At 40.4% G+C, this 22,547-nt stretch overlaps 1 protein-coding gene across 2 annotated transcripts; it reads right to left on the reverse strand.

Moving 5' to 3' along the window:
- Nucleotides 1–20,653, reverse strand: lingo2b (leucine rich repeat and Ig domain containing 2b). Of its 2 annotated transcripts, none has more exons than XM_056269037.1 (2): nt 20,460–20,653; nt 1–2,530 (listed from the first exon to the last, which is right to left on the reverse strand). In XM_056269037.1, exon 2 carries the CDS (start codon nt 2,522–2,524, stop codon nt 701–703), a length of 1,824 nt encoding a protein of 607 aa, XP_056125012.1. In that variant the 5' UTR covers nt 2,525–2,530; nt 20,460–20,653; the 3' UTR covers nt 1–700. The 2 variants fall into 2 exon arrangements, with proteins under 2 accessions (XP_056125012.1, XP_056125011.1); XM_056269036.1 differs by lacking the exon at nt 20,460–20,653 and adding an exon at nt 16,321–16,664.
- Between the last annotated feature and the right edge of the window lie 1,894 nt (nt 20,654–22,547).

The raw sequence follows: 22,547 nt of genomic DNA on the forward strand, positions 1-22,547 counted from the left end.
TTATCAAGCTGTACGATTTATATTTATTTTCTTTGGAAAATATAACAAGATATTTAGAATGTAAAAACATTTCAGCAGCATTTGACAGAACATAAGAAAAGAAAAGAACATTTTCACACAGTTCCACAGACTTCCACTGAGTCACGAATACAGCCCCTGGAACCCACCATGTCAAGCGGCTTCTTGCATTTTAACATCTTTACAACAAAATGGCAGAAAACTCTCCGGTTCCCCCAGAGGTTCTGCTAAGAAGAGGATGTCCCAGGAGAACAGGAATTCTGAGCAAAACCAAACACTTCACAACACAGCACTGCCGAGGCTTTTTCCAGTAGATACTTTGCTTATTGGGGAAGACAACTTTGAGTTTTTGCAGCGTTTTGAAAGGTAATTTTAATGTATCTGTAAATAGATATATTCATATATAGAAATATACCATTCTTTCCCACAAATATGAAATATATACAACAACTTGAGCTTAATCACGTCTGCACTGTCCAAATAATGCTTTCCATATACAAAACATTGCAGAAGACGCGAATTATATGGTTTGGTGTTTTTCTTTTGCTTTCTTTTCATTGGGATACCACGTGTAAACTCTCATGATTTAATACATCCTTTGCAGCACATATACCCAAAGACTCACAAAGTCCAACAGATACGCACATATAACCATGCAACCCGTGAAGTTCTTGTAAAAAGTTCAGATCATCTTCATGTTGACTCGTCTGGGCCCGCTTGTTTCTGTAAGTTCTGAGTTTGCACCTTTCCTCTTTCGTGGGACATATTGAATGTCCACGCTTCCTCTGTGTTTCCCTTTGCCACGGCTCCATGCAAACAACAACAAGAAACAGAACAAAACGACGCCCAGGAAGCTGAGGCAGCCCATTGCTGTGGAGACCAGGATGGTGGTGATATCCAGCACTACTCTGATGGTGTACTCCTCTGTGCCATTAATCAAGGAGTTGTTGTAGTCGGGGTCAAAAAGAAAGCTTCGGTTGGCATAAAGGGCTCTGTCCCTGATTCCCGAGCTTTTAACTGCGTGCATTACAGACAGAGTAGCATTGCCCGCTGGGTTCGATGCCACACACACATACATGCCGCTATCCTGAGGCTCTGCCATGCGGAACTCTAGTGAGCCATTGGTGTGGACCACCACTCTTCCCGTACTCTTTGTGGTAATGTGCCGTCTATGCGGTGTCAGCCATGACACAGAGGGAGGTGGAGCCCCATCCGCACTGCAATATAGCCAAGCTCTCTGCCCTTCTTCTGCCTGTGACGGGTAGGTTGCCATGGAGATGACCCTGGGTTTGGTGCAGATAACATAGCGAGAGATTTGAGGTTCTATCAGGTCCCTAAGAGGCTTCCCAGCCAAGGGGGCAGGAGCACTGCATTCAGGTTGAACATCCCCGTACAGCAAAGGTGGAGTCTTCTCCAGGAGCCAGCGTAAACGACAGTCACACACTAATGGGTTCTGACCAATCAGAAGACTCTGCAGGGCTACGGAAGCAGGGAAAACGCTCCTCTCAAGTGTGGAGAGACGGTTGTAACAAAGGTCAAGAATACGCAGCGAGGAGGCTCCTTGAAAGGCTTGAGGTTCCACACTGAGCAGGTTAGCCTGTCGCACACGTACAACTTCCAGACGGTCCATTCCCCGCAACCACCCTGCTGGCAGGACCCGTATACGGCTGTAAGACAGGTTGAGATGTGTTAGATACAACAGATGCGTCACAACTGGCACAGACGTCAAGTTGGTGTGGGTAATGGACAGTGTGCTGAGGTTCAGCCCCTGCAAAGTGGAGGTTGGAAACCCCTCTAACAAAGGCCAGCGGTCCACTTCCAGGTGTTTTAGTCGCGGCAGACCCTTAAAGGCGTGTGCCTGAAGCTCTGCGATGCCCAAGTCCCGCAACCGCAGGGTGTTCAGGCCATGCAGATGTGCGAGAGCATGTGTGGGCACTGAGCTCAGGTTGCAGTGCTGCAGCGTCAGAGAGCGCAGGGACGCCAGGCCACTGAACGCCCGTGGGGCAATAAACACTAGCTCATTATCACTCAGCTCTAGTACCCGCAGCCTCCTCTGCTCTTCAAAGCCGTAGTCCAGCAGAATAACAAGACGGTTTTGACTGACATCCAGCAGAGTGAGCTCGCTGAGGCCAGCTAGCGCCCCGCGCGGCAGCAGGGTCAGCTGATTGCTGCGCAGCCGGAGAGAGCGTAGCCGCGGCTGAGTGCGAAAGCTGCCCGGTTCCACAGATGACAACAGGTTGTTGCTGAGATCCAGCTCCTCTAGCAGTAGCAGCGAGGAGAAGTTCTGTGGCGTCACAATGCGCAGCCGGTTTTTACTGAGGTCCAAGGACCTTGTTTCTATCGGGATGCCCTCAGGCACCTGCACTAACCGCCTGCGATGGCATGACACAGATCGCGTGGGCACAGAGCACTCACAGCGGGCAGGGCAGGCATGGACGGGGCACTGAAACAGGAGGAGTGGCAGGAGGGAGAGCCCCAGAGCACAAGAGAACGGAGAGAACAGCATGGCCACCTACAGAGAGAAAACAGAGATAGAAAAAATGATATCAATAAGAGATACGGCTGCATGATTAGTCACTACAGGTAATTTAAACATCCACAAATATATTCTCTGAGACTATGGGTCATTCTACGAATTGGGATATTCTACAAGAAAAATTTGAATTGTTTCACATTGTATGATGCAAATTACATTTTGGTATCTCAAGCTAAATTTCATATTTGTTGGAATATGTTGGGATATAAGGAATAGTTATGGGATAGTTTATTGCTTTAAAAAAGGATGGATAACAGCTGGCAGTGGTTCAGAACATTTTTGACATCCCCCAACTTGTAAAATAGGCTACTATGATATTACCTAAATTTCTGCATGATAAAGCTGATTGTTTTTACACTTTTTGTATTCCTGGTTGAAAACCTCTGACCTAGTGACACAGTCCTTTAATTATACATAAATGAAGAAGAAAAAAATGCATATTTAATAATATAGCAGGAAGAAAAACAAATAAACTACAAGTAACTAGATTTTTTGTTCATGTTTACCCAATTATGTCATAAGTTGGCATCAGCTATTTATTGTAACCTTTGTACATGCAGTATTTAAGAGGGACACAAATAAGCCTACATTTTGTAGAATGACTCTTATAATGCACATACATGCACGTCAGGTTCTTTGTTCCATCCCAATTTCCCAACACCTCTTCTGTGCAAGACCTCTCTTGATTCTAGCTGATAGGAGCCCATGGTGCATCGATCGCCTCTTTCTCTGTCTCATACGCACACACACAACCTGCTTTCAGAAAGACATCTCCAAACATGCCATAACCATGGAAACCCCATGCTCCCTTGGCACAAGACCTGCTTTGCCAATCGAAATCAATAATTGAGGAAAGGCAGGCATTCCACAGGTCTGTTAGATGTTGATCACAAATGTGTAATTTAAATCAGATACTAGACTGACTTTATCTGTTTAAAATGTTAAATTCACCAAATAATTAGGCCAGTTGATAGTAGAATAGCACTGTAAGACAAAGACCAATTCAGATAAAGGCAGACAAAAAAGGTATATTGTAATTGTATATTTTTATATAATTTAACCTGGGCATTTTTATACTAATCCATTGACTGACTTTCCTTACCAACACGAATTGGGTTGAATCGGTTCGCGTGGCTACGCAGACGCGTCAAAAAATTCCGTATTATACATTTTTAAGACCAGACAAGTAGTTTGTTGAGGGTTGATTTGTGAAGAAGGACTTCACGCCTGCACAGATATATATTCAAATGCGTATCCCTATGGACTGAACACGTGATGCGCATGTGCGCGCCGTCTGCGTTTTCGCGGGTTTGCGTTTTTGAGGTTTGCGCAAAGATAACGGATAATCGTTTACACCTTCGAACCTATTTCAGGGAGTGGGTTCTCGAGACACCAGGGCCAGGCACTGTTTTGTGCGGATGGGCGGCCGGAGCGCGTTAAGATTTTTCTGTTAGAACGGTGTGTTGTTAGCGGCCCTAAGTTAATAACTAATGATCTTTGCAATGGAAGTGAATCAATCAAAACTAACTTTAGCTGGACAATAACTTTATCCTAATGCTGTTGTAAAGACTAAACAATCTGTTACGGTAATTTCTATTATAATGATAAAGCTGCTTTGAAACAATCCATACTGTTTACAATCCATAGCGCTTTATAAATGGTGACTTGACTTGAAATACACCCCTTATTTCAAACAATATGAAAATCAAACAGACAGTTAAAACCTCTAGCATAAGGATCACCAGCAGGGGAACTTTTACATTTTATGAGCCATCTATCTTGCATGAGAACGCATCATTTAAACCTGCATTTAAACTGTAACCAATTAGTATTGTAATTAAAAGTTAATGTTGTCCATCGAAGATCTTACAACCTCCTTTGACCATTCCTGAAGCTCTGGTTATATATTTCAATATGCTTCTGGCTTTTAGGCTGTTTTTCAGTCTTTTAAATGTTCCCTCAGACATGATGCACACTGTTCCATAATACAAGATGATGATTCTCATTATGAGAGAGACATGAGAGTAGTAATGGCTTTGAAAATATAACTATCAAAGAGCATTGTTTGGGGGAAGGTTACGTGCACACACTCTCAATCAATTATTAATAGTAAAGTCATAAAGGAATCTGTTTCCCTTTATTGCTCTAAAATGGCCCTAAAGAGAAATGGTCATAATTTCGGGCAGAAAAATGGGGCAGACCATTTTCAGTGAATTGCAATCCACCGTGGAGCACTCTCATAACCGATATAGCTACAGATTGACCTGCATTCACTATATAAACCTGGTGCCTATTTCTCTCTAATGTATAATTTAGACATGTGGCTTCACTAAGTCAAATATAATCTGTTTTTACAGCATTTTTCTTTACTTGTTTGTACAAATCACATTTTAGAAATAAGCTATAGATAAATACAGGAATTCGTTGAAATCACCAAGACAGGGTTCAAGGTGCAAATTCTTTAAAAAATCTATTTCACCTCGCACTGGCCCAATTGACCCAAACGAGCACAGGTCGTCTCATTCGAGCACTCGTATGATTAGTACGAGCAAGGCTTTCCTTTCAAATCAATATCAATGCATGCCACGAAATCTGCTCCCACATTTCCGCTGCCTTAAAAGGCGTGTGACTGCAAATGCCCTTGCTTGCACAAGAGAAGCATTTCTCAACCTTGGCAGCGCTCAGTTTCATTCACAACTCCATCAGGTTTGTCGCGACACAACACGTCAAGCGTTCTCCTGCCAGCGTGAGTGTCAGAATGAAGACAGAGGACACGTCTGGGTGGAACATCAGGGGGCAGCGCTAAGCCTGTGGTTCGTAATGGGGAGCAGCTCACTGACAGGAGAAGTTTATTAAGTTTTAATGAGTTAATAATTCAATTCATCCCAGCAGATCTGGTGACAGTATCAGCAGCAGGGGAGAGCATGAGCGCGTTGATGTAATTCTTGCTAAAGGTGTCTGGATTAGATGCACATTTCCAAGGCGTTTATTACTCTAAAATGTATCCGTAAATCATTACAAAGTCCTCTTTTTGGGAATGGAGATAAGCCATTACACACAGCGGGAAGCTGCTTTTGGTTGAACAAATGTACTCTTCTCAGTCTTTTACAAAAAAAAATTCTCTCACAGCCACAATCTGTCGCGCTCTCTACCACACAGACACACGGCAGCACAGCTTTACCACTCAGAAATACACCGAATGATCATCTTTTGCACACAGGGCTTAAATCGAGATTTTAAAGATGGGGGAACCCTGGATTTTAAAACCACAAGATACGAAAAAAGAGCACCCTTTTGAACCATGCATTCAATAAAACAGAATCTTGAAGCAAGTTGGGAGTTTATAAAGAAAAGTAAAGAAGGAATAAATTAATAATAACCTATATAAATAAAATAATTAATTATTATATTGCTCAATAAAAATAAATAAATAAAATTACTGTTTCCTTCAGCTTTCTGAAAACTGGCTGGGCATTGTGATATTCACCACAGTTCTTTTATTGTATTGACAGCCATTCTCTTCAGGTTTATACATCTAACAGTACTCTAATGATGCATAGGAAAAAATATAATATTTTGTGCTAGAGAATATGTTTTGTCTGCCAGGGTCCACCAGGAATTAATAACTGTTAAAAGTTTGTTTTTGCTAGGAAACTTGCTCAATGCAATGCAGATGAAATATACCAGAACGTCCAATTTAACAGCTGCTTACCCTCCATACAGACAACAAACAGACATCACACTAGTAAAACTCCTTGATTTTTGCTGTGAGCATGCGAGTATCAAAAACCTTCTGTGTCCGCTTCTAGCGTATCAAAGTAAAGATCAGAGCGTTTCCTCAAACATTGCAGGTGAGCTGTGGAAAACAATCCGGCCGTGTCTCCACATTGCTACATAAGTGTCTCTCTTTCACAGACATAGATTGTGAAGCCTGCGGTTTCTCTTACTTTGAGGACATTCTGCAGATTAACTTGGTCTATTTTTAGTTTATCTAATTTTAGTCTCATCCATTTTTCATTGAGTGAAACCACCACAGCCACTGAGAGCGCAGTGTCCCATCTGCCACCGGGTGAATAGGCTGTGTCTGAGCTATTTGAGACTGAAGGGAAAAAGGCAAAGTTTGTTGGAGAGTTTGTGAAGCATTGGAAGCATGCATATTTAGATATATCAGCATGTATACGCGGTAGAGAACGTGTGCGTGCTGACCTTGATCCTTCAGGGTCTTTGGATCTCATGTTTAATTCAGCACTACAGCACGAGCTTGAACTACATGTGGTGATCATTTCATACAGAGGTGTCTAAATGTAGGTGCCACGGGCTGTGTGTGTTCCCTGCGTGTCGCTTTCAGGCAGTGTGCTGTAGTATCTCTATGATGCTCTGATCCAGCCCAGTGGAGCTCTATTGACTCCAGCTATTGATCTATGCGTTATTACACATTCGCTTCTTCACACGTCTCTCACATTGCACAAGACTGAAACCCCGTGTAGCTCTGCACCCATGGCAACCGAGCTGTCAATCAAGTCCTTATCTCTGAATGTTTCATATCCCTAGAGCTCAGGTGAGAATTCACTGAATACTTTAATAATACCCAAATGATTTTGCTGGAGTGCATAGCTTCACTCATTTGAGTTTCTGGATGACCGTTTCCCTACGAAATACTATTCGTGGGGGGAATATAGTATTTCCTGCATGTTTGCATGCTGTCAGCTATCCTCATTGGAATAAATGAGTATGTTTACGTGTATTTGTGTGCGTCTGAGGCTGTCTCACTGGCAGGGCTGATGCAATGTGTTTGTTTAACGGACATTCAGTGCACAATCAGTAGAGTGTCTGGGCTCAGCTGCTGATGCCTTAATTCAGGGGGCATTTGTCAAGCCTGTCAGCATTTGTTCTTCAAATGACAGGACTTTTAAGATGCTAAGAAGGTTAAATTACAAGCACACAAATCTTTAAACACATAAAACTCATTCATAGCTCAATATTTACTCTATTTGCAATTTTGAGATAAATGACCCTGGCCACATGGTCAATTAGCAGAAGTGTTAACTCCCCCTTATATATATGAAGACCTCAGATGCAAAAGCCTCTAAGTCCATCTAAAGTTTTAGTTTAATATTAACATTTTTATCAGGCTCCTATGTATAGGTTTCTGAGTACCGGCATTTCTGAATGGGCTGAGGCTGGGATTTAGTGAGTTTGAAGTGAAAGTATTTGATGAACGTATACTATGTGCGGAGAGCATTTCCTCAATATTATTATCTCATTTTTGACAGAGAGGCTTTTCCATTGGAGGTCGTCATATATATATATATATATATATATATATATATATATATATATACACACTCACCGGCCACTTTATTAGGTACCCCATGCTAGTAACGGGTTGGACCCCCTTTTGCCTTCAGAACTGCCTCAATTCTTCGTGGCATAGATTCAACAAGGTGCTGGAAGCATTCCTCAGGGAGTTTGGTCCATATTGACATGATGGCATCACACAGTTGCCGCAGATTTGTCGGCTGCACATCCATGATGCGAATCTCCCGTTCCACCACATCCCAAAGATGCTCTATTGGGTTGAGATCTGGTGACTGTGGAGGCCATTTTAGTACAGTGAACTCATTGTCATGTTCAAGAAACCAATTTGAAATGATTAGAGCTTTGTGACATGGTGGAAGTAGCCATCAGAGGATGGGTACATGGTGGCCATAAAGGGATGGACATGGTCAGAAACAATGCTCAGGTAGGCCGTGGCATTTAAACGATGCCCAATTGGCACTAAGGGGCCTAAAGTGTGCCAGGAAAACATCCCCCACACCATTACACCACCACCACCAGCCTGCACAGTGGTAACAAGGCATGATGGTTCCATGTTCTCATTCTGTTTACGCCAAATTCTGACTCTAACATCTGAATGTCTCAACAGAAATCGAGACTCATCAGACCAGGCAACATTTTTCCAGTCTTCAACTGTTCAATTTTGGTGAGCTCTTGCAAATTGTAGCCTCTTTTTCCTATTTGTAGTGGAGATGAGTGGTACCCGGTGGGGTCTTCTGCTGTTGTAGCCCATCCGCCTCAAGGTTGTGCGTGTTGTGGCTTCACAAATGCTTTGCTGCATACCTCGGTTGTAACGAGTGGTTATTTCAGTCACTGTTGCCCTTCTATCAGCTCGAACCAGTCTGGCCATTCTCCTCTGACCTCTGGCAAATACTCAGACCAGCCCTTCTGGCACCAACAATCATGCCACGTTCAAAGTCACTCAAATCAACTTTCTTCCCCATACTGATGCTCGGTTTGAACTGCAGGAGATTGTCTTGACCATGTCTACATGCCTAAATGCACTGAGTTGCCGCCATGTGATTGGCTGCTTAGAAATTAAGTGTTAACGAGCAGTTGGACAGGTGTACCTAATAAAGTGGCCGGTGAGTGTATATATGTGTGTGTGTGTGTGTGTGATAGCTCTCTATATCTCTCTATATATACTAAATGCCTCTACAGTGAAGCATTCACTGTAAAAAAATTGCTGTAGTTATGCAGCTGTTTGCCAGTAACTTACTGTAGATTTAAATTGATGTATATTTACTGGCATCAGTTTGTTCAAAGTTAAATGAACATTAAACATTAACAAGTCTTTGTCTTTACAGAATAAAACTATAAAATAACAATCTAATGCAAAGCATTCTGGGAACCAGAAATCTTCATCAACCTTTTTCTGTTTTTTTTCCTTCAGATTTTGGTTCCCATTAATGCTTTGCATGAGTCTGTTATTTTAGTTTTATTCTGTAAAGATAAAGACTTGTTAATGTTTAATGTTCATTTAACTTTGAACAAACTGTTGCCAAAAAATAACATCAATTTAAAACTACAGTAAGTTACTGGCAAGCAGCTGCCAGTAATACTGTAATTTCTACAGATTTTTTTTTACAGTGTTGAGTTTAAAGACCACTAAATGTTTTGCCTTTTTTTTTCAGGAGTGTGTGTATATATATATATATATATATATATATATATATATATATTAATATACACTATATAATAACAATTTAAAATTATATAATATAATTTAAATAATTATATGAAATTGTTACAACTAATTACATGATTAAAATATTTTTACAAGTATTACAATGAATATATTGTATTATTATATCCTGTATTAACGTATGCTCTCAAGATATTCATAAAACCCTGGTCAACAAATTCTTAAAAGTAAAAATAGCATGAAGTCTTGAAATTAATATCAAACAGAAATTAAAAATTATTTTTTAAAAGATGAACATCTTACATCATGTCAAACTCCCAAATACATCTGCATATACACATCATAAAGGCCTGTTCCCACCAAGACAAATCTTTTCACAAAAATTTTCAGATTTTCACATGCAATCATTTAACTGTTTGCAATCTCTAAACTATCAGAAAATAAAAATACAGTGTAAATCTTGAAGAGAGAATCTCAAAATCCCAAAAAGGGAACATGGATAATATGTAAGGGAAGATAAAATACTAGTTGAAGATACAATAGAAAAAAAAAAATCCAAAGATAAAAGAACAGGAGCTGGTGAAAAGATAAGAAGAGGTAGTTTGGAAAGAGGAACATGTTGCAACGCATAAGAGGAAAAACAACGAGACAAAGAAATCAGGCATACTGATTCATCTCTCCACCTGCGCGCCTGGGTAATAACATTAATGTGTGTGCAGTCACGTTTATTTGGCCAACAGGTTTCCTCCTCCCTTTGGCATTTGTCTGTGTGTGCGCGCTCATCACCGGCGTACTGTGTAGTAGGAGCATCATTTATGCTTTCTTGTTGATTTCTTCTCTGCATACACAATTTTCTGCATGTACACACACACACACACACGCAAAAGAAAGGGATGCGAGAGACGGAGAAAGGCGAGATTTGATGAGCCGACTGCCTCCAGACATTGCTTCTGCAATGCTAATTAACCCTGCAGGCAAAATCCACCACCAAGACTCTAACCCTTACCACCATTAACACACACCCTCCCACACACACACGACCTCAATGCTAATCGTGTATGAAAGTTTACTTAGCTGCTGCTGAGTTATTTCCTTTTGCATTTATTTTCTTTTAGAATTATTCTCTTTCATAATAAAGGTGAATCTAATCACTTAATAATGAAGCTTGATTAATTATTTTCAAACACAACAGAGAGCTAGAGTTTACATTTCATGCAGAAAATGTATTGTACTTGCCCATGCAAAAGTCACTACCATTATAGCAGGGTGTGTGTTTGCTTACTGCCCCTAGTCAAAAGAGCCCATCCCTAATGCCCGGACTATGTACAGATAGTACAATTTTGGGCTGTCCCCGACAAAAGATGACCAATCGTTGCGTATTCTGTGGCCGTGGCTCCTAAACGGTGGTCCTACGTCAGTGAGAGAGTTTCAAAGATAGCCTATGATAATTTTCTGACAGTGTCAAAAATTTAGCATGGTCATCTTACAGCGTGTTTGCTGCTACGACTTACGTCTACTGACTAGCCAATGAAAATGGGGACAAATTTCAAACAATGCTGTCAAGCCAAGTTTTGTATTGACATACTTTCCTTGTGTAAATCTTGAATAGAGAAACTCAAAACACCCTCAGAGGGAGCAAATAGTATGTAAGGGAGAGGAAAATAGCTAAAGAGAAAATTCTGTATTTCAAGAGTTGGTGAGAAGAATAAGAGGTCATTAGAAAGAGTGGTTATTCAAAATTGTGAATTTGAATTGATTTGGCCATGAAGATGAATTGGAATTTGAACTAGAAGTAGAAGTACAGAAAATTTACTGAATAACATTTCAGATAAATTCAAAGGTTTTTTTTACACCATGGTCCAAAAATTGGTCATGTGAATAAGTACATATAATTTAAGAAAATATTTATATAGGGGATTTTTTAAACTTTCAAACAATGCTGTTAAGTTTTGTCTTGACAAACTTTTTTTAATTACACTTATTGGGGGTATATTTTCTTTGTATTTCAGTTCTTTACAGTTCTACTTCCTTCAGTTCTAATGCAATGTTCTAATCCTATATGGGATTTCAATTTAAATCAGGAACTAAATGGCATTTTAAAAATCATTAGCAAATAATTTGCAGGAGTTGATAATATCTTTGGGTCATGGCAACCACAAAACATTTTCTTCATGAGGATTTTGGTGTTCACCCTCATCAGGAACCTTTCCTCTTGGTGGTGAGTCTATCCTTGCTTACCATTTCCAGGGAATTGAATTAGCTGCTCTAAGAAGCTCTTGAGAACAATCTGTTTCTGATTCCATAAACTGCATTACCATTATGAGTCCAAACCAGGCATGAAATCCTGGAACTCAGGTGGATAATGATACTGCAACAACCACTGCCACCAACAAAAATCTGATTTGCAGACTAGTGGATTAAACTGACACATCTTCCCCTAAAATATCATTACATCACCCTAGTCATTTTTCTAAATAATCATAGCATACCTAATAGTTGGCAGTGGTCAAGCATTTTAATTTAAAATAAGTGAAGTGAAACACTAAGTGAAATTACTTTGGCAATGGGAGCATAAGTTTCACAGCAACTTGATGGAAGTGCCAAAAGCACAAAATCTCACATACTCACATGACTGACACAGGCACACATCCATCCACATGCATATTTAGCTTGTTGCCTGATATATGCTAATTCATGCACATAATGCAGATTACTGAGATAGTTATCGGGCTTAAGCTCTATGAGAACTGTTTGTCCCCAAACAAGCTAACAAGTGAGCTGGAGCAACAAATATATGACTTCATTCTCCCGTTCAGCATTGCGCTAAGTAACAAAAGTCAGAGAAACAAATATATTAACAAAAACTGCAAGAACTACCCCAGTAATTGGTGGCACTGAGGGTGTGAACTGCATGCAGATGTAAGGTTGAACCACAGAGACCCTTGTTACAGTACATTCAGGCACAAATCCGATGGAACTGGCCACTCCTGAATATTAATAAAAAATCCTTTCCTTTAGAAATATTGAAGAATGGAGCTATTCAAAGAGTAGTTATTCAAAGATGACTCATAGCATTAACGGGGGGAATAAATTTAGTAATAAAAAAAAAAGTCTGCTAGTGTGCGGCCTCTCTAGAGGACGCTCAGGAAGCTCCTGGAGGCCATCAGGGCCAGTGGAGTTGAAGGAGAGCAATCGGCACTTTGAAAGGAAGACTAATTAAAAAGCAAAAACACTTGCTTAGTCAGACAGGACTTTTTTTCTTCATGTCATACTTCTGACTGTATAAAGAAACTGTTTAATTGTGAATATTAGTTGGCTTAGCACTTAAACATAAGGTTCTTTATTGGCATCGATGGTTCCTTTAACATACATGGAACCTTTCCATTCCACAAAAAGGTTCTTTATAGTGGATCAGGGTTCTTAAGATTTTAAGAATGTTCTTCACACTAAAGGGAAAAAAGTGTTCTTTTAAGAACTGTTTGGGAAAATGGTTCTTCTATGGCATTGATTCAAAACCTATATTTGTATATGCATGTGTGTATGTGAGCTGCGGTGGCTTCTGGAATATTTCATAAAACTATTGTCATAGGAAAAAAGGCATACAGTGATCATATCTCCTCATATCTTTAGGTCAGTGGGCCCTGTGCTGTAATATTTGACAGAAGAAACTTAAATCAGCCCAACATAAAATAAATCCTTTAGCTTAATATATAATCCCTTCCAGCTTCAAGAATTTTGTAATTTTTCCAATCCAAATACATTCCTGGTTTTTCACCATGTTCGAGAGAATCCCCAATAGTGGAAACCAGGGGGTATAAGGATGTACAATTAAATAAATATTATATTTTGGCCAAAGAAATCGGATAAACGAGAGAAACATTCACCACTTTTTGTTTTTCCATATTTGAAAATGTAGTCATGTTTTTCTTTTCATTTTCAAAATTGTATTTTTAATCATAGTTTTTCCAATGATATTTAACAACCTACAATGTTTTTTTTTTTTATGCTGACTGTTAATTGTATATGAACAACACTGTAAGTTATGAATTCTTGCTGACATGCAATTGCATTATGCTTGTACTGAACTGATCTTGGAGTGAGATAGAACACAGACTTTGTAGCTTAGAGGGGAAAAAAATGAATAAAAGTGCTCCAGGTAAAATCATATACTTCTCTGATCCCTTCTTCTTGTTCTAGGCATCTCCTGCATATGCCCCTAGTATACACTCCAGATTGTTAACACTAGCGTGTCTAATTTGTAACCCTGTTGGCATCCCTCAAAATTCCTTAATGAAGCCAGCTAAACTGTCAGACTTATTAGGCTTGGCTCTGGAGAAACAGACTTGTGATTTACAAATCCCCTGGGGAAGTATGGTTTACATCACTTGCCACTAGTTCTCAATTACTTCAGTATCATAGTACATTCCTGAGGCTGAGCTGTCTTTCACTACAGAGAGAAGTGCCCACCATTCTGCATCTAGAAACATCACTACTCTTAGTTGGCTGCTTGTTTTTACCATAGATGGCTATGTACTTATTTTAACCATTTCACAACAACATTCACAATCTTGTCCTGACTGAACCTGCCAAGACTACGGGGAAGTTAAGATTCAGTTAAAATGGTGAAAGACATATAAAACAAAACAGTAAATCGAGACCACGCCCCCTATTAGCCCATGCAAACATTAAGAAAAAAAGCAATGTAAAACAAGTCTAAGTATATATGTCCGTTTCATTGTAATAAATAACGAGCAAGGGAAAAGAAATACACTCATTATTTGCCACATCTACTAAGTAAATCTGGATCAAACTCTTTTCTTCAAACAGCACAATATTTTTAGTGGCACTTTCTTGTTACCACTTTCTAAATTGCCACTCTGTCTTTATTCCTGATTCATTCCTGCTGAAGAGTGGTTTTCACAATAGAATATTATGCACATTCCAATAAGTCACTTTGGCAGTAAGACAAGGTGTACAAAAAGTATACAAGAAAAATCTATTTATGTTAATGCCAATGCATTTCTGCATGCCTCTGAAAGCATTTTAAACAGTAGTTGAATGGTATGTCTTCAGTGTTTGCATTTACATTTAAAACAAGATGATTTAATTCACTGAGCAGTCATTTAAATACCATTCAGTTCTTGCAGCACTTGTGAAATTCTGTGAAAGTAGTCTGGAGGCTTTCCTGAAATATGGTAGGACTAATCTGGGTAAACCTTTTTGCTGTGCTAAAAAAAAAAAGACAAACAGTTTATTTTATGGTTCAGTTGGTACAAGGTGTCAGCAAAAAAAGCAGTACGCATATATTGTCAATACAGACCTGTTGGTGCAGCTTACAATGAGAGTAAAGCAGAGATTAAACCTATTAAACACTGTGAAATTTGTGCTGTGTTTGTTACATAATAATTACATGGTAATTACCATGTCAAATACCACATTACAGAGCATTCCCTTAGTGCCTAGTTATATACAGTATAGAGGTGGAAAAGAATTTCTGAATGTAAAGAATTGTAGGAAGGTGATACAGACGATGCTGTGATTTAATCAGGTCGAAGACAAAGGATTAAACATCAGAAGGTGTTAGGGAGTAGACAGCGACACTTTAGAAGGATTTTAGGGTTAATTACACTTGCCTTCCTGATATGAAATATATGAAGAAGTCTTGAGTCTTTAGGTTAAAGCCGTGTTACAAACTTTCTCTCGAAACACATCCATTCACACTCTCAAAACCAGTATGCACTCAGACATTCAGTCACACCTACACACTCATCTCATTTATAGATGACACCAAGTTCAAAAAGTCACATACACAAATGTTCATTTAAAAAGGAATCAGATTATCCGATGTCCTCTATATCTCTCCTAACAGAAGCTCACCTCGCAATACACCTAAATAGCCTTGTATCAACTTGCCAGGTCCATTTCCTCAATCTCTGTTTTTTCCTCCTTTTCAGCCCCTAATGGATGTGAAAACGCAACTGCATATCCTGGAGATATGCTGAGTTTATATTTTGTCTTAACGAGGTTTAAAGCAAATAATAGTGCTCTCGCCACATGTGACGACACACTTTGATAAAATGAAAATGCAAATGGGTGAATCACACCCTGACAAGTTACTTACTTATTCGGTCAGTCAAAGCTCTGCGTGTCTCTCTCGAAGGCAGGTCTTCTTTATTGTGTCTGACAGCCCCAAAACTGTCCTTCTCCACCCCCTAAAATCCACACTTTACCTAAAAACAGCATTCATCACTGTTCCAGAGTCCTTCTAGTCTATCAGCGCGTGAGATCGGAACCGTTGAAACCCATGGGAGGGAGAATCGCGGTGGCTGCCGTCTGCCAAAGGAGCTCCGCTAAGACCGTGCGCATTAAAGACACCTGACCGTCACAGACAAAGTGAACTAGTGACACACTTCCATGCACCGCGCTGATGAAATATCGCAGTGATGTCTCCCTCTCTCCCGTGTCTCTTTTTTTCCCACCTCTCTACTAAAGCGCAGCAGGAGCGGGCTGTGGAAATTCACACCAGCGCTTGCTGAAACCCCTGGCAGAATACATCACCACTTTCCCTTTATGAGTCACAATGCACACACACACACACACACACACCTCTGATCCGTTCCTACCTGCCACACGCAGAGTGTCTCAAACGAACACGCACTTTTAATCGGTTTCTTTTACCTTTACCTCCATGTACTGGCAGTTTAAATAGTCTTAACTCTATCACGAACACACACACCTCACGGCATAGGTACGGCTTACGTGCTCAACGCGTGCGGCTGGTTACCTGTGGCTGCTGTTCTTGATGCCATAAGGATCAATGTCCCTGTGATCAGCGTCTGAGTGATCAGCTAAGGGGAAGAGGGAACAGCCAGCACTCTGTCTCCACGACAACGCCCGGCAGATGCCACACCTCCAGTTCAGGCTCCTCAAGAACAATAAGCGTTTATCGCCATCCTCCCTCTCTCTCTTCTTCCTTTCCCATCCGCTGCTTCCCGCTGTAAAGCCGCGCTCAGTCAGAGAGAGTGACGCGCTTGTGTGTGACGTCTTTCCAAAAGCAAGGATTCTGTATGTGTGTCTGTTAGACTTGAGTTCCACAAGGGGATTAGGCACTTTTCATCTTCATGACGCACACTAGAAAGAGTGAAAGAGACCGGAGATGGAGAGACAGAGGATGGGGTCGTCATGGAGATATTCGCCCATGAAGGCAATGTAGGGTGAATGACATGAGATAGAAATAAAGCAGGGGCATTATTAAAGCCCTACGACACAACCGCATGGCACTTTTGATTCAGTTTCGCATAAGAGAAAAGAACTAACTAGCTGAAAAGGCACTGGTGCCGATTTGCATGCACATATTCTCGCTTTCTCCTCTTGAGCTTTACTCGTGTAACCAGCTAGCCCTCGGGGAGGCCCTTCTACCGCTCTATCGTGCGTCTGACTTAATGCTCCAGCCTTCAGATTAAAATAGCTGCAGCCAAATGCCTTAAACTCGCCGCCTTTTCTAAGATTACAAAGCACTCGCCTTGTCCAGCAACGTGAGCTTCAATACGAAACCCTGCCGAGTGGACAAAGTGAAGGCTGATTCCCTTATGGTACTTTAGGTAACACAAAAATGCCATGTCTAATTCCTATTAACATGGTGTAGATGGCAATCTGCCGTTGGGAGTATGACAGGCTCTTCATACATACTAAACAAAGGACGCTTCTGCCTGTAATTGTGCACAATGTAGTGGGTGTTATAATTAAGCCACTCCCCATCAGGTTTAAGCCTCGCTAACATGAAAATAATTGACTGAGAAGGGGTTGTCGGCCATACAGATGAAACCTTGATGTATATGATCTGATAGATCATATACATCTATCATGATGTATGTTATGAGTTAGTCAACGGTATCTGGGGCGTCAATGTATGCAGCATGTGCTCTGTCGAATGCCAAATGTGTTTTCAAAGGTGCAGCTGTAATTGTAGAGCTCTATCATCTGATTCTGTCATGCTGATCTGATATCAAAGAGATGAAAGGTTACTGTGATTGCACATTCCAGGAGCTGGAATCCCACAAATGCAAAGCCGGATACACCCGGAGACAATTACTGTGAAGATCGGGCAAGCTAGGCTTTTTACTAGTAATCGTAAGAGTCAAAGACAATTGTATTCTGTTTGGTGAGAGGAAAAGTAAGCTACGAACTATTACTTTTATGTGTCTGAAAGTATGTTCGCTTCCGACTTGTGTAATAATAAAGAAACGTTACATTCACACTGAAGATTAATACAGAGTCACTCCTCTTTTGACTGCTCAATCTTGTTCTGTACCCACTGAATTTGGTTATTTATAAGAGGGACAACTGCATTCTACACCTAAACTCACAGGTAATTACAGGTAGTTGTAACCAATTTTATATGAATCCTAAAAAGATGTGTACAGAACAGAACGAACTAGTTGTTAATGCAGTAATGCTTCTCTCTCTTTAGGAAACTGACAGCCTGTCGATGTGGGTCTTCTTTCACAGCGAGCAGTGCTGGCAAATTACAGAGACTGAGGTAGCCTACGTGTCTTGACTCATTCGCAAATTTTGACATCCACACCTGTCTCTCTTTGCCAGCTCTGTGGTCTGGGTGATCCATTACTGTCCAAAGAGAGCATGCTGTTTTTAAAAAAAGGAGCTGAATGAAATGAAAAACTTTTGAGATGATGAATTACCTCTGGTTGCTAATATTACTTTGGTCAAAAATAGCCAAACAGGCTAATCTGCTAGCATCCATGTTTATTGTTAACAGCCATGAGACAGTTCGGGATGTAGGGGATTTAGGCCTGTTCACACCAAGGAAGATAACTATAATGATAACTAAACAGTTTTAAACATTGTAATTCTATGAGAATAGGAACTCCAGACTACAACTACAACAGTAGCAACACGGATCAAAACTGTTTAAATCACTTGCAAAGCAGTTTTTCCAGCTGATGAACGATAAAAACACTGACAGCCAGTCGGATCCACACAACTTTAAATGGCTCAAGCATTTAAATCTGCAGACAACAACTGCAGCGCACGCTTATAATAAACAGAACATTAGCATATTGGTTAGATGCTAATATAGACTGTTAAGCTATTATTCTTGGTATGAACAGCCCTTTTCTCCTGAATTTTAACACTTGTAACTACTAAAAGTAAAACTTTTAAAAAAAATGCTCTTTTTCATTATGAAAAAGAAGAGCATTGGTGGGACTATCTGGTAGAGCATTTGCAGATTGTAAGGTAGTGTTAAGGAAACCTATTTGAAAACAATAACAACAGTTTTTACAATTCCAGTTTGTTTTAGTGGCATGCAGAAATGACATATAGGTTCTGATTCACCGTCACTTGCTAAAATAGACAACTGAATGACTGACTTTATGCACTGAACTGACAACATTTGAAGAGACAATTGCTTTACTACTTCTTTATGAATTAAAAATGAAAATTTCTAAAGTAAACAAATGTAAAAACAAGCTATTTAATTATGCAGGAGACGCTTTGATGTTTCTTTGCATGTTTGATCATTCCAGGGGTCTTTGTTTGAAAGCATCAATAGATACGCAGAGATGCGACGGCGCAATTTGACACGAAATAAAGGAGCCTGGAGTGAGATGCATTCATTACGTCTCTTCACGCGCCTGCCGTGCAAAAAAGAAGAACCTAGTGAGAATCGTGCAGCGCTGTGTGTCAGAGTTTAAGTGTGAACAGAAGAACACACTTCCTCAACTCTCTCACACACACACACACACACACACACACACACACACACACACACACACACACACACACCATATGTATAGCCGTTCACTGGCCAGTCGGTTGCTATGGGAAACCATCAGAGCACATCAGAACGAGCCCTCGAGGGACTACTGCCACGAGCAATCCTATCCATTGAAACACACTTAACAGCGTGTGTGACTGTGACAGAGTGCCGTTTCCAAGATGCGGACAATTCGGTTTCTCACCCGTTGCCTCATAAAAGAAATAGAACCTCATCTGTCAGAGGTCTAATAACAGCCAGGAAAACATTTAGGGGTCATGCTGCGCCCGGATATTGAGCGAGACATTTTAGAAAATGGAATAATTATTGGGCAGTACAAATATAAATCTAAAGAACAAGGCAAATAGATACAAATCTGTACATGAATCACCCTTCAGTAAGACCCCCGGACTGTGATGATTTATGTAGCATTTTGTAAATAGCGAGCATTCATACCTGAGCATGGCATAGTGAATTCAGGAATAGCCTACTGTTCAACATTCATTTTCCCCCAAGCAAATGTGCTATTATATTTCAACAGACATAGAACAGAAACATACGATTCCTCAAACAAACAGAAAAGTCATGTGAAGTTGAGAGCAGTGGCAGTGATGTACAGGCACAAGCTCTTCAGTCGGTGAGGGGGTGACTATAATTGGCAGTGACAAAGTGAAGGTTGAGTCTCCATCTTGTGGCCATTAATCATAATATTCACAGATCTGTATCCCACACTCTTCAAGTAGCTATATTACTTTCAAATTTAGGTTATTGGCAGATGAAAATACTGCACAGGAAAGTGCATATTGTGTAAGGGACAATTATCTAAGCATGTAAATGAGGATAGCCTACTAAAAACAAATGTTTTCTTTTCAGTATAACAGTCTGACTAAAAAAACGACTTGAATTTTAGAATTTCTCTAAACCTAGTGTGTGTGTGTGCTACAGTTAAACATTTTTTTTGAAGTCTCTTATGCTCATGCACCAAGGCTGCATGAATTTGGTCAAAAATACAGTAAACAGTAATATTTTTAAATATTACATTTTCTAATAACTGTTCACTATTTCAACATGTTTTAGAATGTTATTTATTGTGAAAATGTGTATGTGTATGTATATATATATATATAGACTAAAGAATTGGGACATACCTCTTAATTATTGAACATGAGTCACCAACGCTGTGCTGATTCCATGCTGAAAAGTTCCAAACTTCCACTGGCATTATATCGGCACAAAAACTGCGGCAGGATCTTCATGGAATGGGTTTCCATGGCCGAGCAGCTGCATACAAGCCTCACATCACTGAACTCTGGAGAAGTGGAAACATGTTCTGTGGAGTGACGAATCACTCTTCTCTGTTTGGCAGTCTGATGGGCGAGTCTGGGTTTGGCACAATGCAAGGTCCAAAAAAGATCTGGAACTGCGATTCCAAGCCAGACCTTCTCGTCCAACATCAGTGCCTGACCTCACAAATTCTCTACTGGATGAATGGGCCAAAATTCCCACAGAAACACTTCAAAATCTTGTGGAAAGCCTTCGCAGAAGAGTGGAAGCTATTATAGCTGCAAGGGGGGCGCACACACAGATTTCACAGGAAGTATACACTCACCGGCCACTTTATTAGGTACACCTGTCCAACTGCTCGTTAACACTTATTTCTAAGCAGCCAATCACATGGCGGCAACTCAGTGCATTTAGGCATGTAGACATGGTCAAGACAATCTCCTGCAGTTCAAACCGAGCATCAGTATGGGGAAGAAAGTTGATTTGAGTGACTTTGAACGTGGCATGATTGTTGGTGCCAGAAGGGCTGGTCTGAGTATTTCAGAAACTGCTAATCTACTGGGATTTTCACGCACAACCATCTCTAGGGTTTACAGAGAATGGTCCGAAAAAGAAAAAACATCCAGTGAGCGGCAGTTCTGTGGGCGGAAATGCCTTGTTGATGCCAGAGGTCAGAGGAGAATGGCCAGACTGGTTCGAGCTGATAGAAGGGCAACAGTGACTGAAATAACCACTCGTTACAACCGAGGTATGCAGCAAAGCATTTGTGAAGCCACAACACGCACAACCTTGAGGCGGATGGGCTACAACAGCAGAAGACTCCACCGGGTACCACTCATCTCCACTACAAATAGGAAAAAGAAGGCTACAATTTGCAAGAGCTCACCAAAATTGAACAGTTGAAGACTGGAAAAATGTTGCCTGGTCTGATGAGTCTCGATTTCTGTTGAGACATTCAGATGTTAGAGTCAGAATTTGGCGTAAACAGAATGAGAACATGGAACCATCATGCCTTGTTACCACTGTGCAGGCTGGTGGTGGTGGTGTAATGGTGTGGGGTATGTTTTCCTGGCACACTTTAGGCCCCTTAGTGCCAATTGGGCATCGTTTAAATGCCACGGCCTACCTGAGCATTGTTTCTGACCATGTCCATCCCTTTATGGCCACCATGTACCCATCCTCTGATGGCTACTTCCACCATGTCACAAAGCTCTAATCATTTCAAATTGGTTTCTTGAACATGACAATGAGTTCACTGTACTAAAATGGCCTCCACAGTCACCAGATCTCAACCCAATAGAGCATCTTTGGGATGTGGTGGAACGGGAGATTCGCATCATGGATGTGCAGCCGACAAATCTGCGGCAACTGTGTGATGCCATCATGTCAATATGGACCAAACTCCCTGAGGAATGCTTCCAGCACCTTGTTGAATCTATGCCACGAAGAATTGAGGCAGTTCTGAAGGCAAAAGGGGGTCCCACCCGTTACTAGCATGGGGTACCTAATAAAGTGGCCGGTGAGTGTATATATCAATCTAAAACTGTATTTTTAAAGGCCATTTTAAATGTACTAGTAAAGGCCACACCATATAATATGGCCTAATATTATATACTTTTTAACCAAAAATTTTGATGTTGAAAAAAAAAAAAAAAAAAAAGATTGATTATTATACATTGAAAATTAAATATTTAATGTTATATACATTTCTAAATAAAATCTCTCCCTACATACATATTGCATACTTACATCACAGCCATCCACTGTTAAAATACTGAAAATGTTTGGCAAAAACCCCAAGCCACATGCCAGAATTGCTGTAACAATGAAAATGCTTTCATGCTCTCTGATAGCTAGAGGCAAGAACAAACAAGTAATAAGACATAACTTGGCCTAAGAGCATCCTGCCTAGTGAATAACCATTTATACTATGGTATTCATAGGTTGGATAT

This window comes from Rhinichthys klamathensis, unplaced genomic scaffold, assembly GCF_029890125.1.
Source record: "Rhinichthys klamathensis goyatoka isolate OS25496 unplaced genomic scaffold, OSU_Roscu_1.1 h1tg000280l_1, whole genome shotgun sequence".
Classification (NCBI taxonomy): domain Eukaryota; kingdom Metazoa; phylum Chordata; class Actinopteri; order Cypriniformes; family Leuciscidae; genus Rhinichthys; species Rhinichthys klamathensis.